The sequence below is a fragment of the Arachis ipaensis genome, chromosome B5 (genome assembly GCF_059453495.1).
Source record: "Arachis ipaensis isolate K30076 ecotype BB chromosome B5, ASM5945349v1, whole genome shotgun sequence".
Taxonomy (NCBI): domain Eukaryota; kingdom Viridiplantae; phylum Streptophyta; class Magnoliopsida; order Fabales; family Fabaceae; genus Arachis; species Arachis ipaensis.
In genome coordinates, this window is record NC_142440.1 from 48,833,970 (window position 1) to 48,849,818 (window position 15,849).

Genomic DNA, 15,849 nt, shown 5'->3' on the forward strand with positions numbered 1-15,849 from the left:
TCATGCCTTGACCATCTGGCCCTAGTTCTCAAACGATGCCAAGAGACAAACCTGGTTTTAAACTGGGAAAAATGCCGCTTCATGGTGACTGAAGGGATTGTTCATGGGCATCGGATTTCGAACAAGGGAATAGAAGTAGATCAAGCTAAGGTGGAGGTAATTGAGAGATTACCACCACCTACTAATGTCAAAGGAATCAGAAGTTTCCTGGGATATGTAGGATTCTACAAGAGGTTTATAAAGGATTTTTCTAAAATCGCAAAACTCCTGCGCAACTTACTAGTTACCGACACTCCAATTGTCTTTGACTAAGAGTGTTTGCAGGCCTTTGAGACTCTGAAAGCTAAGCTTATCACTATGCCTGTCATCTCTGCACTCAACTGGGGCCGACCATTTGAACTAATGTGTGATGTCAATGACCATGCCACTGGTGCAGTTCTGGGATAGAGGCATGACAAGCTTCTGCATGTCATTTATTACGCCATTTGTGTTCTAAATGACGCGCAGAAGAACTACACTACCACAGAGAAGGAATTACTTGCAATGGTTTATGCCATTGACAAGTTCAGATTCTATCTCATAGGATCTAAGGTTATTATCTACACTGACCACGCTGCTCTCAAATATCTACTCACCAAGCAGGACTCAATGTCCAAGCTAATAAGATGGGTATTACTCCTGCAAGAGTTTGATATAGAAATCCGGGATAGAAAAGGGTCAAAAAATCCGGTGGCTGACAACTTGTCTCGGATTGAACCAGTAAAAAGGACATCTCCTCCCTCTACTGAGGTGTCTGAAACCTTCCCGGATGAGCAACTCTTTGCCATCTGGACAGCACCTTGGTTTGCAGATATTGTAAATTACAAGGCTATAAGATTCATCTCCAAGGAATACAGTAGGCAGCAAGCCCGAAAGCTCATTCATGATGCTAGATACTACATGTGGGATGAACCATATCTCTTTAAGAGATGCTTGGATGGGATAATCCGCCGCTGTATGTCTGAAGATGAGGCACATAAAATCCTATGGCATTGCCATGGCTCCAATTATGGAGAACACTTTGGAGGAGAGCGAACAGCCACTAAAGTCCTCCAAAGTAGTTTTTACTGTCCCACACTCTTTAAGGATTCCTGTGAGTTTTTCTGTTGATGTGACAGTTGTCAAAGGGGTGGCAATCTCCCCCATGGTCACGACATGCCTCAGCAAGAAATCCTAGAGATTGAGCTGTTTGACGTATGGGATATAGACTTCATGGGTCTTTTTCCACCTTCATACTCAAACATCTATATCTTTGTGGCATGATGACTTACATCATCTACCCTTTTCTCATCTAAAAGGACCATAGAAGTAGTAAATCTCATATAATTGATGCAATTACATGAACCAAATGATGAATTTTATGAGACACTGCTTTGAAATGAGTATTGTTTGAATTTCAGGTGAAAATAGCAACAAAAGAAGGAGGGAGAAAGAAAAAGGAGCTAGGCGTGTGCACTGGGCATGCTACTTGGCGCAAATGCCAACAATCTGAATGGGCGTGGCACGTCAGCTACTGGGTGTGGCACGCCAACTATCAACTCTAGGGAGCAAGGGGGAATAAGCTTCTATGGGTGTGGCATGCTAGAGTAGGGCGTGGCACGCCAGCTATTGCTTCCAAAGAGAGTCCTTGAAGATTACAATGGCCGTGGCATGCTAAGGCCAGGCATGGCATGCCAAGGAGATGAACCACAATGGGCATGGCACGACAAGGCCAGGCATGGCATGCCAGTTATCTTTTCCAAAGAAGGGACTCCAAGGTTTACAAAGGGCATGGCACGCCAAGCATTCTAGCCATAGAAGGATCCTTGAAGACTTGCATGGGGCGTGCCACACCAAGCTGGGCGTGGCACTCCAACTCCATCAGCCACAATGGGCGTGGCACGCCAGATCGAAGGCGTGGCATGCCAGTTCAAATAATCAGAGTGGAATGGGAGGATTAACACTATGGGTGTGCCACTTGATGTTTGAGGCATGGCATGCCAAGCTTCTACCCATCCTGGGCGTGCCACTTGAGTTCTAGGTGTGGCACACCAAGTTTGAAGAGCTCAACACCATTATCGGCGTGCCACTTGAGTCTGAGCATGGCACGCTGATGGGGGAAAATCGATTCCACACAAACTAACCGGCAAGTATACTGGGTCGCATCAAGTAGTAAAACTCACGTGAGTGAGGTCAATCCCACGAGGATTGATGGATCAAGCAACTTTAGTGAGTTGATTAGTCTAGTTAAGCTAATAGTGGTGAATTGAGTGAGATTTGATTAATAGACTGTAAATTGCAGGAAATGTAAAGTGCTGAATGTAAATTGCTTAAAAAAGTAAAGAGCAAAAAAGTAAAGGAACTGAATGTAAATGACACAGAATGTAAATAGCATAAAATGTAAAGGGACTTGGGTGCTAGGAATTATAGAAGACAGTAAATCAAGGAAATTAAAGTGAAGAAAAATCAAAGAGAAAGAAAGATTCATTAGGGATTTTAGGTATCATAATCCATCATGAATCAAATGGGTCTCAACTTCTTTCTCAATCATATGAGTAGATCTATGGTAGATTGTAATTGATTGGATCCCAATTCTTTGGCAATCCAATCTCTCTAATCACAATCAGTCTTGCCAATTTCTTGATCTAATTGTCTTGAGAAGAGGTTAAGTGCATGTCTCACATCCATAAGCCACACTAAGTCTCAGGATCTCAATTCCTCTCGAATGGTGTTGATCAAGAGAGTAGTGAAGGATAGAGCCCCAATTCTAATGCCCACGATTCCCCTTCCGAGGCTCACACAAGCATTCAACAGATTCAAACCCCCTTCCAGAGTGAATGAATCTCAACCAAAACAGAGGATATCCTATAGCTACACAAATGAATTGAGGAGAAGAAGAAGAAATTCACTTAATCATGTGAATCATAATAGAGCTCCTCCCCTAATGAAGTAGGGTTTAATTGATCATCGCTCTAAGAACACTTGCAGGAATTTAAATTTCATGAAAATAAATCAAGCCCACTGTAAATTGAATTGTATAATTTGCAAAAAGGGAAATTGCAGAAGAGAAGTATATGAAATTGAAATTTCATAAACTAAACTCAATTCAAGACAACTGAAATATAAAAGTGCAGAAAGGGAAAAGTGTATCACACTATGCTAAGCCGTCTGAAGTCTCTAATCCTCTACGAGAGCTCTGGAGTCTCTAATCCTCCAGCCTTCTATTCTACTCCTACTCCTACTGTACTCCCAGAAGCCTCCTTTTTTCTGTAAACCTTCTTCTATTTATACTCCGCTTCTCTTCCCCAAAATGGGCCTTTCAGTGCTTGCATGTGGGCCCTTGGCCTCTGTTGAAGCAAGCTAGAGTGGGTCTTTTAATTTGTACTTCAATTCTGCTCCAGGAGAACGTAGCGCTCTTTGGGAAAACGGAGCGCTCAGGCACCCACACGTACACATCCTATACGCGTGCGCGTCCCTTACATTTTAGCACATCGACGCGTATGCGTCACTGATGAGAGGACTTTTGTGTGGTTTAGAATTCACAATAATGAAGTCTCATTGTAAAGTATAGTTTCTAAACCAACAATAGTCCTTTCATACAAAAGATTTTGTTTTGTCACTAGTACAAACCCCTAAAATCTATAAACCAAAGTATTTAAACCTCGGGTCGTTCTCCCTAGGAATTACAATAAAGTGTTCTTGTTATTGGTTATGAGTATGCTTTGGGGTTTTTGGGATAAGAGGCATGAAAAGTAAATGGTAATGAAAATAAACTAACAACTAGAAAGGTCTTGGCAAGGTTTGGTTGTCAATGATCTCTATCCTAATCATTAACCACAACATGAGAATTGGTAAGGATCAACCCCATTAAGTCATCCTCTAACTAATAAAGGAAAGTCAAATGAGCTATGTCAATCCAAGTCCATAAGTCCTAGTTCTACATCAAATCAATTAGTGAGATCTAGAGTTAATGACTCCCAATCGTCAATCACTTGGACATTAGTAACTCAAGAATTCCTAAGTTACCTTCCTAAGCCAAGAGTATAAAATTCTACTCTAAAATCCAACTAAGCATTTTATCAAACACTTAGAAGGCATAAAAGAAAGCATAGTAAAATTGCAAGGAATGTAAATCTACACTAAAATCCAACCAAGCATTTTATCAAACACTTGGAAGGCATAAAAGGAAAACATAGTAAATTGCAAGGAATGTAAATCTACATTACTCAATTGCAAAGAATTAAACAACAACGAAATCAAATCAACAATAAAGGAACATGAATCATAAATTGCATTGAATTGAAAATAGAAGAACAAAAATACATCAACATAAAAGTAGATAATTACATGAATCAAATGCAAAACTAGAAAGAGGAGATATAGAAGAAGAATTGCAAAAGGAAAAGTAAATCAAGCATGAATTAAATCTAGATCTAAGATGGAAATATCCTAAGAACCCTAATTCTAGAGAGAAGAGGGAGCTTCTCTCTCTAAAAACTAAACTACATGATGCTAAGTTACATACAATTGCTCCCCCCTTGCCCAAGCTTGAATTCTTCATGAAATAGCATTATAAATGAGTTGGGTTGGCCCAAAGTGCTTTAGAAATCGCTGGGGGCGATTTCACTTTAGTGGACCACGTGCTCAATCGGTGCGCACGCGTACATGGTGCCTGCACGCCCCTTTACGCAAAGCAACATATGGCAAATTTTATATTATTTCGAAGCCCCAGATGTTAGCTTTCCAACGCAACTAGAACCGCCTCATTGGGACCTTTGTAGCTCAAGTTATGGTCGATTGAGTGCAAAGAGGTCAGGCTTGACAGCTTTACGGTTCCTACATTTCTTCATGAGTTCTCCCACTTTGCATGCTTTTCTCCTCACTTCTTCCATCGAATACTTGCCTTATGGACCTGAAATCACTCAACAAACATATCAAGGTATCGAATGGAATTAAAGGGAATTAAAATCACCAATTTTAGGGCCTAAAAAGCAAGTTTTTACACTTAAGCACAAATCAAGGGAGAATTGCAAAACTATGCTATTTCATTGAATAAATGTGGGAAAAGGTGATAAAATCCCCCAAATCAAGTACAAGATAAACCACAAAATTGGGGTTTATCAGTCACCCACGCGTACACGTTGTCTTCAGCGTTCTTAAGGAGAGCATAGCGTTCGTGTCGAGAGCGCTCTTCCATGCGTACGCGTCTCCCACGCGTATGCGTGGATCTTCAAAATTGCCGTTTTCACGCTGCTGCTTCATCCATGCATGCGCGTGCTTGTCACTGATGCCAAATCCACGCGTACATGTCACTGATGCGTACGCGTCGATAGCTAAACTTTGAATCCAAGTTTTAGGTTGTCGCAGGCGCTCTTTGAAAGAGAGCGTAGCGCTCTTGGCTGAAGAACGCTCTTTATATCCACGCGACGCGTCATGCATGTGTACGCGTGGTCTTCCACAAATCTCCACTTCGATGCGTACGCATCACCCACGCGTACGCGTCACTAGCAAAACTTTATTGGTGAGGAATGCAGCGCTCTTTGAAACAAACGGAGCGCTAAGGTGCTCTTTTCCACTTCTCTGCTTCTTTCTTGCCTGTTATCAACCAAACAGATACATCAAAGCCTTGGCATAATCATCAAATCTTGCATCATTTATATCATCAAACAATTCTTGCATAAATCTTATGAAAATGCACCAATTTAACAATGTTTGATTGAATCAAGACAAACATGAATTTCTCATCCAAACACTTACTTATTGCCTAAGAAATGCATGAAAACCAAATAAAAACTAATGAAAATTGCTAGTAAAACATGCACAAAATGACTTGTCATCACATGCCAGTTCAATTGACCAGAGAAGGGAAGTGAATCTCCAACAAAGGTGTGGCACGCCATATCGAAGGCGTGGCACGCCAGTACAACTTTCAGAGATGAAGAGACAAAGCTTCCTCGAAGGTGTGCCACTTGGGGCTTTAGGCATGGCACGCCAACCTTGTTCATATCATGGGCATGCCACTTGATTCCTGGGCGTGGCACGCCGTTCACTAGACCAGAGAAGAATGTTCATGCACCATAGAGGGCGTGGCACGCCAGACCTGGGCGTGGCACGCCAGTGCAACTTTCCAGAGAAGAGAATGTAGGCCTTATCAAGGGCGTGGCACACCAGACCTGGGCATGGCACGCCAGTTCAACCTTCCAGAGACGAGATTGAGGATCTCATTGAAGGCGTGGCACGCCAGTTATATTGTCCAGAAGAGAACACTATAAGAAACATCGTTAAAATCGACGGCCAAATCGACGGCTTAGCCGTCGATAATATTAAAATTCGACGGCAAAACGGACGATGGAGGTGGTCGTTATTAAGCTTGTCGATTTTTTAAAATTCTAATAATATTAGTTTGAAAATTTTAACTTCTTATTAAAATCGACAACTTTGCCGTCGATATTTGATTCAATAAAATTGATAACAGTTTCGTCTATAATTTGCTTAATAAAATTGACGACGTTACCGTCGATATTTGATTTAATAAAATCGACACAATTGCCGTTGATTTAATTATTTAGATACTGACAAATTTTGTGTCTATATTTTATTTTTTTTTTCTATTTTAAACTTAAAAAGTGACAACTCTGCCATCGATTTTAATAGTTATATGTTTCAATTATTTTTTTCTATTTAAAAAATAGTAAACAATTAATGCAAATAAACTTTTAAATATAGAAATAAAATAGTAAACAATTAATACAAATAAACTTTTAAATATTAGATAATAAATTTACAAATTTATCAAAATAATAAATAATCCTCTAATATAAAAATTCAGGACAAAATAAATAACTAAACTTAGACTTATATTGGTTTAAATTGCAATCCACTAATAATACAATTATCATAACTACCCTTCTCATTTTCTATGCATTATTACAAGAACAAAAAAATAATAATAATATTGATTATCTTAATTATATTTTCATCTTCTTTCAGTCATCATAAATATTCTCTGAAAACAATTTAAAAATGATGAATAAGAAAATGAAAAATCACCCTCTTCCATTTCCTGAACACAAAAAGAGAAGGGGTTTGATTATGATTATGATTATGCGTGCAGCGTGCATATCACTAGTAACTTACATATACATTAACTAATTAATTAATTAGAAAAGAATAATTTAGTACTTGGTGCAGCACTGTGATTTGTCATAAGAAGGTATATGAGACAATGGAGAGTGAGTGTTGTTAATTGATAGAAGCTGGCGTGAGTAGGTAACAACATTCATGATGATTATGAACTGTACTGATCATGCGATAGACAAAGGTGAAATTACATATTAGCACCTGACAAATCACAATGCAAAAAAAGAAAAAGTTAAAGTTAGAATTAGACAAAGAGGTTTGGAACCAAAAGCAAAATCCAAGAAAAGCATCAGAGTTTAAAAAAATTAATTAAAATAAAATAAAAAAACTAACCTTTTTTGGTATATGGGAAATGGGTTGTCTCTATCAACCAACCTCTCTATTTATGTATGAATTTCTTCAAAATGACTTGTTCTTGTTTGACCAGTTTTCTGAACAGTAATAGGTTGCATCATGCATGTAAGGTTTCTAACTCAGGTAGAAAATTCATTGTAATTGTAATGACACAAAGGACTTCATGATTATATCATAGAAAGATGCAAAATAGCTTATATTTTCAGGATGAATACTTAGCCTGAATAAACTATAATTTCAGGTACATAAGTTATGCTTTAGAAGCAAGAAATGTGAGCATATATGATTATATATGAACAATGGATAGAGAAAGTACTTGAATATGCATGGAAGCATCAAATATGTAAAACCCTGCTTGCTTCACAAAAAGGTTAGTTCTGTATATCCGTGGGAATATGGAAAAAGTTCATTCACTTCAATTCTAGAACGAGAAGAACAACTCATACTTTTCTTCATTCTTCCATGACTTGACTCAACTTCAGCCCAAAATATGCCATAAACAGGCGTATGGTTTGAGAATCTTGATTCTCCATGCACATAAGACCCATTACTATTGCATCCAATGATGAACCATTACTATTGCAAAAGAATGATCAATGTAAAGACCCAAAACACTAAGTAGATATATTATCATGTATCGAACCAAATTTCAATCGGATGATGATAATGGATATCTAAAATTGAAGACAATGTTTTTGATGAATCATGTAAGAACATATTGCAAACAACTTAAGCACCAATATTGCAGTCAATATTGCCCTTCATTGCCTTCTTTCTCATAATAATATTCTAGTGCTAATCAACAACTAAGCATGAAAGCACCCTAAACACTGCCAAATAACATTCAACTGCAAAAATATATTGATGGAGAAGTACAAAGAATCATGATGCAGTAGCAACCAAGAAAGAGATACTGAAATAGGAAGTGCATATACAGAAATAGGAAGATACTGAAATAAGACAGCACAAACAAGTATCAACAAGTGTTAATCCTGTGTTACTCTAATTCTAAGACAAAAGAAGTATATACAGAAGAAGATATTTATTCTCTTTTTTATGTGGAATTCTAACCTCAGGTTAATATCCTTTGCATAAGATGATGATACTATAAGGAATGTTCCAGTCCCAAACATAAATGCTGATCTTAAGATATCTCTCCACATGATTAAATCCACTAAAGAATGACATAAATTAAATAATAAATTCCAGACATTACATCAAAGATTTTGGGTACAATTTTCTTTCTTGTATAATAATTCTGAAATGCAGATAAACAAATCACCTAGACTCTGCAATTTGCTCTGGTTTTGTGGAAAGCTTCTGTATGCTTCTGTCTTTGGAACTGCATGGTGATGATCAATTAATTAGGCTTCACAAAATCCAGATTGAAAAACAAACTTATAAAACGAAAATCAAAAGACCTTACTTGAATTAGTTTTGGGAAAATTCTGATAAATTGTGGATTGTCTTCTAACTGGAGGAGATTACTTCACAGTAATAGGGGAAGACACTGGCCTCTCATTCCTTTGATGAAATTGTGTAGTTGCAATCTTTTTAGGTTCTGATTCATTCACAATCTTGTGTTTTTCTTGTTCCTTCACAACCGCCTTCTTTAATGGTTCCTTCACAATCTCTTTCTTTTCAGGTTCATTCACAATCACCTTCTTTTCTGGCTCATTAGCAACCATGGATTCTGGTACACTGATTTCCTTGACAACAAAGCTATTCTTCTCTATCTCAATATCAACAGCTTCATCCACATCTTCATCTTCCTCTTCGTCTGCGTTGTCTGAAGTGCTTGAAATGACCTTGTCCTGGAACACACCAAAATCCTTGCAATTCTCATCCATTAGGATATTTCCACAAACACCATCATCTGGTCCTGATCCTGATTCATCAATTCCATTCAACTGCCATCTCATCTATGCCTCTTTCTCGTCTCAATTGCTCCCCTGAGCACAGGCACTGCATCATGTTCTTCAAACTCCTCATCTTCTTCCTTCTCCCCTACCTATTTTCATTTCCCATGCTTTCTCAACTCACCCAATAACTTCCCACAAGCCATAACCGTTGAACAACTGTCACATATCAAATTCAAATGAAATCACAAAATCATCATCGAAAACAACAAAAACTATTTCCATTTCCTATTCAATTAAACATTTAAACTAAATTAGTTTTCCAAAAAAAACAAAACAAAACCGGAAATCCCAGCCATATGTTTAGGGAAATCATATCAAAATCACACCATCCGAAATTGAAAAGTAATAAGAATTAAACAAATTCAACGGAAAAATAAGTAACATCACGAAACTGAAGTGAAACCGATACAAAAATAATAAATTCTCTAAAGAATCAAATAGGAACCTCGTACATGACTTCGGTGGTGAATTGAATTGAATTGAGCTCTCAACTCAAGAACCGGTGGAAAAGTTGGAAACACAAAAGAAGAAAAAGAAAATTTGAAACTGAAAAAAAGAAAGAATAAAAGAGAGCTATGATTAGAGCAAAGTAAGAAGTAACCTTTTGGTGTTTGAGAAAAAGAAAAGTAGAGGGAAAAATCCGAAGGGAGATGAACAATAATGGCGATTGCTGAAATTCTAGCAATGCATCCATTAATTGAGAGAGAGCGGAGAAGGACCAAAGTAAGAGGAGCGATGGCGGTGCGGCAGCAGTGGAGCGACAGCGGCACAGCAACAACAGAGCGCCGCGGCGGCGCGAGCAAATGGTGTGACGGCAGCACAACCGTGACGCCGGCAATGGAGATGAGCGTTGGTAAATTTGGGGTAAAATGAGGGTTGGTGAGGAATGCAGAAAAGAAAAGGATGAAATGGGATTTGGGGGGTAAAATTGTGTTTCTGAAGTTGGAGGCGCGAAGTAGGCATGGGACTATTGTTTTTAGCAATAAAAATCGACGGTGATATTGTCGATTTTAATCTGAAAAAAAGTAATGCATTTTGCGTCTATTTTATACATTAAATCCACACCACTTATTTGCTTTTAGAAAGCAATTTAGACCGTTCAACATTATCGACGGAAGTGTTGTTGATATTTTAAATATAAAAATAGACGTCATTTCCATCGATTTTAAAATAAAAGTAATTTTCAACACTGCTTCATCGACAATATGATGATAGTTAAAAACATTTTAATGCAGCACAAAAAAATTGACCACATGGCTGTCAATTTTATTATTTTAATTTTAATTATCTTTTTTTTAAATATCGACAGCAAGCCGTCGAAAAATATCGACGGTAGAGATAGCCGTTGATTTTTTGCGTCGAAAAATTCACTTTTTCTTGTAGTGGAAGAAAGAGGGCCTTGTTGAAAGCGTGGCATGCCAGCAATGGGGGTGCCACGCTAGTTCAAGTTATCAGAGAGGAAGAAGAGAGATATTACTTTGGCGTGCACTTGAGTTTGAAGGTATGGCACGTCAGCCTAGCTATACAAACGGAGCGTGCCACTTGGAAGCTAGGCATGGCACGCCAGGCCAAGTCTTTGAGCTGGGCATGGCACGCCACTCAGACGCCACTCACACGCTAGGCACATGTCTCAATTTAATGATTTTTGTCCTTAGTTTCCAACTGTAATTTTATTTTTCTTTTTGTAATTTTTATTTCTAGTGATAGGAGTAGTATAAATAGTCCTTGAGAGTACTGAAAGGGGGGTTGGTTAGCTTGGAACTTTACTTTACACTTTACTTCATCTTCTTCCATCTCTTGTACTTTCCCTATGCTATGAGTAGCTAAACTCCCTCTCATTGGGGGAGGGAGCTCTATTGTACTTGATGGATTAATTGATAGTAAATTTCTTCTTCTCTTCATCTTCTCTTTGATTTGCTAGAAGGAATTTTGTTCTACATGTTTAGTGTTCAATCATCTTGGAAAAGAGGTTGAATGCAAATTGGATTTCAAGGGATCCTTGGAAAAGGAAACATGAAACCATGCTTGAAATCCCTTCTCACATTGAGTAGATCTGGGTTTTGGGACTGGATATGGTGACATAAAATCTACCCAATTATTTGGATCTATGAGGATGTGTGGTAAAATCAAGGACCAAGCCTATCTCTTTTCATGAGCAATCAGACCAAAGAATTGGCTGATTATCAAGATTTGAGAGATTGAATCACCAAGGCATTGGGGTTCAATCAATCATGATTGCCAAGAGGTTAATGAGTTGCATGATTGAAGATGAGAGAATCTAAGTTTAATCTAAAGAGAGAAATATCTCTCAACTCCAATGAATCTTCCTTATCATTATCTTCCTTATTCTTTATAGCTTTCTTTAATTTCTGCTATCAACCCATTCCCCATTTACAATTCAGTCATTTATGTTTCTACTATTTACTTTTTTGCTCTTTACATTTCTGAACTTTATTGCTTTCCCTTATCCTTATGTCATTTACAATTCTGCTATTTAGAATTCTGCACTCAACAACTCTTTTTGATTAGCTTGACTAAATCACTTATCAACTAAAGTTGCTCAATCAATCAATCTCTATGGGATTCGACCTCACTCATAGTGAGTTATTACTTGACGACAATTTGGTATACTTGCCAAAGACGGATTCATTATAATGATATAGTGAATTCTTTTTAGTCATCAAGTTTATGGCGCTGTTGCCGGGGATTGGTTTTGAATTAACAATGATTAAGTAGATGAGAATTTAGATTAAGCATTTTCTTTACTTTGTTAATTTCTTTAATTTCAGCCCTTATTTCCTTTAATCGATTGTATATATTCACTCTAACAAGAAGCACACTATCTGTTTAACACTTTGCTTCAGCTGAATTTTTAACACACCCACCTTCTTCCAAGAAGGTGTCCATCTTGGTCAGTTTCTTTTTTGTCATGTTGTGTATGACAGGGAGAAGAGGGGCTGCAACCGCTTATGATTCTGAACCAGAAAGGACATTCCTAAGGTTGAGAAGGGAAGCAGTAGCAAGAGGAAAGAGGGTTGTTGGTGAAGAAGGAGAAGAAGAAATTCCAACCCAAAACATGGAGGGTAAAGCACATAACCACCAAGAGGAGGTTGTAGGCAATCATGCTCCCCCAAATGAAAGGAGAGTATTAGGCTCTTATATCAACCTGATGTGGGAGCATCATTGCCTATTTTTAGTTGTTATTTCAGTAGATGTTAGTTTAGTTTTCATACAAATTTTGTTAATAAATGTGAAATGGCATGAAATATCTCTGCATTAAGAAAATCTCAAGAATAGGTGAATTTTTGTTTATATACAAGGGAAATATGATAAAATAGATCACACTAAATAAAGATTTGATTTTGAGTATTATTAGCACACTTGGTATATAAAGATCATCTTGTATATTACTTTGATACACTTATTTGTTTGATGATAGACAAAGTAGAAGCAGAGGAAAGCAAGGAGGTAGAACCAACGTTGGTGGTGAACCAACGCTGGTATGGAGAAATGATGAACCAACGTTGGTGGGAACGTTGGTGAACCAACGTTGCACCCCAATGTCTTTGACAAATTCACAAATTGGAAGCCGTAAGAATCGCCTTATGTGCTTACGCACAGAGCAGTGTGCGTACGCACAAGAAGAAAATTTGTTTATGTGCGCACGCACAAGTGGAACGTTAGCCTACCAACGTTGCCCCCAACTCCAGGTCAAACACTAGCATTGGAAATTTTGGCTAGTGTGCGTACGCACAAGAGGAAAATTTTTCAGTGTACGCACGCACAAGGCAGTGCGCGTATGCACATGAAGAAGAGCGTTGGTGGGAACGTTTGCATGCCAACGTTGGTACAAACACTGAAGTGGGCCTAGGAGCATTTTTCAACGATTGGCAACACCACTAAAGGCCCCAATAACGCCAATACACCCTTGGATCATGCATTCACCCTTCAAGCAAGCAGAGCCCATTAACATCACTCAATCAAAGGCACAAGAAGCATCTAAATTAGGAATTTTTATTTGTAATTGGGTTTTTCATTTCAGTATGTAAGCCTATATATAGGCATTAGTTTTCATACAGAAAGGGGGGGGAATAACGAAGAGTTGAAGGAAGGGGAAGAGAGTGAAGACCAATTTGAACTTCTGTGAATTGGCACACTCCAAGGGGAGTGGGTCTTCGAGCAACATCCTGAGACCTACTATTCATGCCAACAACTTCGAGCTCAAACCACAACTAATCACCCTTGTTCAAAACAATTGTTCATTTGGAGGAAATACTCAAGAAGATCCAAACCAACACCTATCTACCTTTCTAAGAATCTGTGATGTTGTGAAGGCTAATGGGGTTCACCCTGACACTTATAGGCTGCTTTTGTTCCCCTTTTCTCTTAGGGACAAAGCATATAAGTGGCTTAAATCCTTCCCAAGGGAGAGTTTGACAAATTGGGAAGAGGTGGTGAATAAGTTTTTGGGTAAATTCTACCCTCCCCAAAGAATCATCAAGTTGAAAACTGAAGTACAAACATTCAGACAACAAGATGGGGAGACTCTCTATGAAGCATGGGAGAGATACAAGGAGTTGACAAGAAGATTCCTTTCAGACATGTTCAATGAATGGGTACAGCTGCACATTTTCTATGAAGGATTCTCACAAGAGGCAAAGAAAGCCTTGGATCACTCTTCAGGAGGTTCCGTCAATACCAAGAGGACAATTGAAGAGGCCATAGATATCATAGAAACTATGGCCAACAATGAGTATTTCTATGCCTCTGATAGAAACCTAAGAAGGGGAGTGATGGAGCTAAACCATATGGATGCTTTGCTGGCTCAAAACAAGGTGATCACAGCTCAACTAGTAGCTCTAACCAAGCAAATGGAGAAGAACAAGGTTTCAGCCATCAATGCTCAAGCACCTATGCAAGAAGGAGAAAGCCCAGAAGTTGAATGTGAATGGGAGCAAGCTAACTATGTGAACAATTCATCTAGACAACCATATGATCCCAATGCTAAAACTTACAACCCAGGTTGGAAGAACCACCCAAATTTTGGGTGGAGAAACCAACAGAGCCATACCCAAGACCACAAACCATACCACTCTAACCAGTACAACAACCCCAACCATCAATCTCACAACTATAGATCCTACCATAACCCACATAATGCCCCCTACCACTCCAACCAACAACCACACAACAACTATTCTCAAAATGTATCATCCCCAACCCCACAACTAAGTGATGACAGTGACAATTTTGCAAGATTGGAAGCCATGATGGCACGGTTAGTAGGGAACATTGCTACTGTTGCAGAGAGACAAGTACAAGCTGAAAAAAAGATAGATGCAATCCAAGAAGAGGCCAAATCCAACATCAAGAATCAAGGGGCAACAATCACAAAATTGGAATCACAATTTAGATACCTATCCAAGCAGATACCAATGCCTACAAATACATTCCCTAGTGATACCATGACCAGTCTAAGAGGGAAATGAAAGGCCATCACACTAAGAAATGGGATGGTGGTGAAGGAGACATCCTCAAGCCACAACTTGCAAGAAGAAGAGGCTACAAATGACCCAGAAATCAAGGCAGAAGAAGAGACACAAACTCCAGCCCTACCAAAACAAGTCTTGAAACCTTATGTACCAAAGGCACCCTACCCACAAAGGCTGCCAGTTTTCTAGGTTCTTGGAGATCTTTAAGAAGGTTCAAATTAACATACATTTTGCTGAAGCACTAGAGAAAATGCCACTATATGCCAAGTTCTTAAAGGAACTCATGACTAAGGAAAGAAACTGGGGAGAAAAGGAAACTCTAGTGCTCACAGAAGAATGTAATGCCATTATACAAAAGAAGCTTCCCCAAAAGATGAAGGACCTTGGGAGCTTCCAAATCCCATACATCATAGGGGATATTAATATTGAGAAAGCATTGTGTGACCTAGGAGCCAGCATCAACTTTATGTCCCTATCCATGATGAAGAGAATGAGAATTGAAGAGGCCAAACCAACAAGGATGACACTCCAACTAGCTGATAGGACATTCAAGTTTTCCCATGGAGTGGTGGAAGACTTGTTGGTAAAGGTGGGAGAGTTCATATTCCCAGCAGATTTTGTAGTGCTCGACATGGAGGAAGAGGCCAATGCATCATTCATATTGGAAAACCATTCCTAGCAACAGCTGGGGCTATAATTGATATAAAAAAGGGAGTGTTGGTCCTAAGACTGCAAAAAGAGAAGATGGTGTTCAATGTTTTCACTTCTATGAGTTACCCAAAGGATTCTATTAGAGAATGCATGATGGTGGACACAATAGAGACACTAGTCCAGGGAGTTTTGGAGGAAGACAAATTTGAAGAAGCAATGGAGCAAGAGCAGCAAACATCATGTGGTGAGCTACCATAAGAATTCATGGAAGG

At 38.7% G+C, this 15,849-nt stretch overlaps 2 protein-coding genes across 6 annotated transcripts; one reads left to right on the forward strand and one right to left on the reverse strand.

Moving 5' to 3' along the window:
• Positions 1–6,762: 6,762 nt before the first annotated feature.
• Positions 6,763–10,386, reverse strand: LOC110272145 (uncharacterized). Of its 5 annotated transcripts, none has more exons than XM_088486256.1 (5): positions 10,036–10,386; positions 8,939–9,590; positions 8,795–8,854; positions 7,492–7,589; positions 6,763–7,359 (listed from the first exon to the last, which is right to left on the reverse strand). In XM_088486256.1, exon 2 carries the CDS (start codon positions 9,432–9,434, stop codon positions 8,997–8,999), a length of 438 nt encoding a protein of 145 aa, XP_088342382.1. In that variant the 5' UTR covers positions 9,435–9,590; positions 10,036–10,386; the 3' UTR covers positions 6,763–7,359; positions 7,492–7,589; positions 8,795–8,854; positions 8,939–8,996. The 5 variants fall into 5 exon arrangements, with proteins under 5 accessions (XP_088342382.1, XP_088342383.1, XP_088342381.1 ...); XM_088486257.1 differs by having other exon boundaries at positions 7,492–8,088; XM_088486255.1 differs by lacking the exons at positions 6,763–7,359; positions 7,492–7,589 and adding an exon at positions 8,487–8,686.
• A 4,685-nt stretch (positions 10,387–15,071) lies between these two features.
• On the forward strand, positions 15,072–15,605 carry LOC107640676 (uncharacterized). Its single transcript, XM_016344180.1, has one exon. It carries the CDS (start codon positions 15,072–15,074, stop codon positions 15,603–15,605), a length of 534 nt encoding a protein of 177 aa, XP_016199666.1.
• The last annotated feature ends 244 nt before the right edge of the window (positions 15,606–15,849 follow it).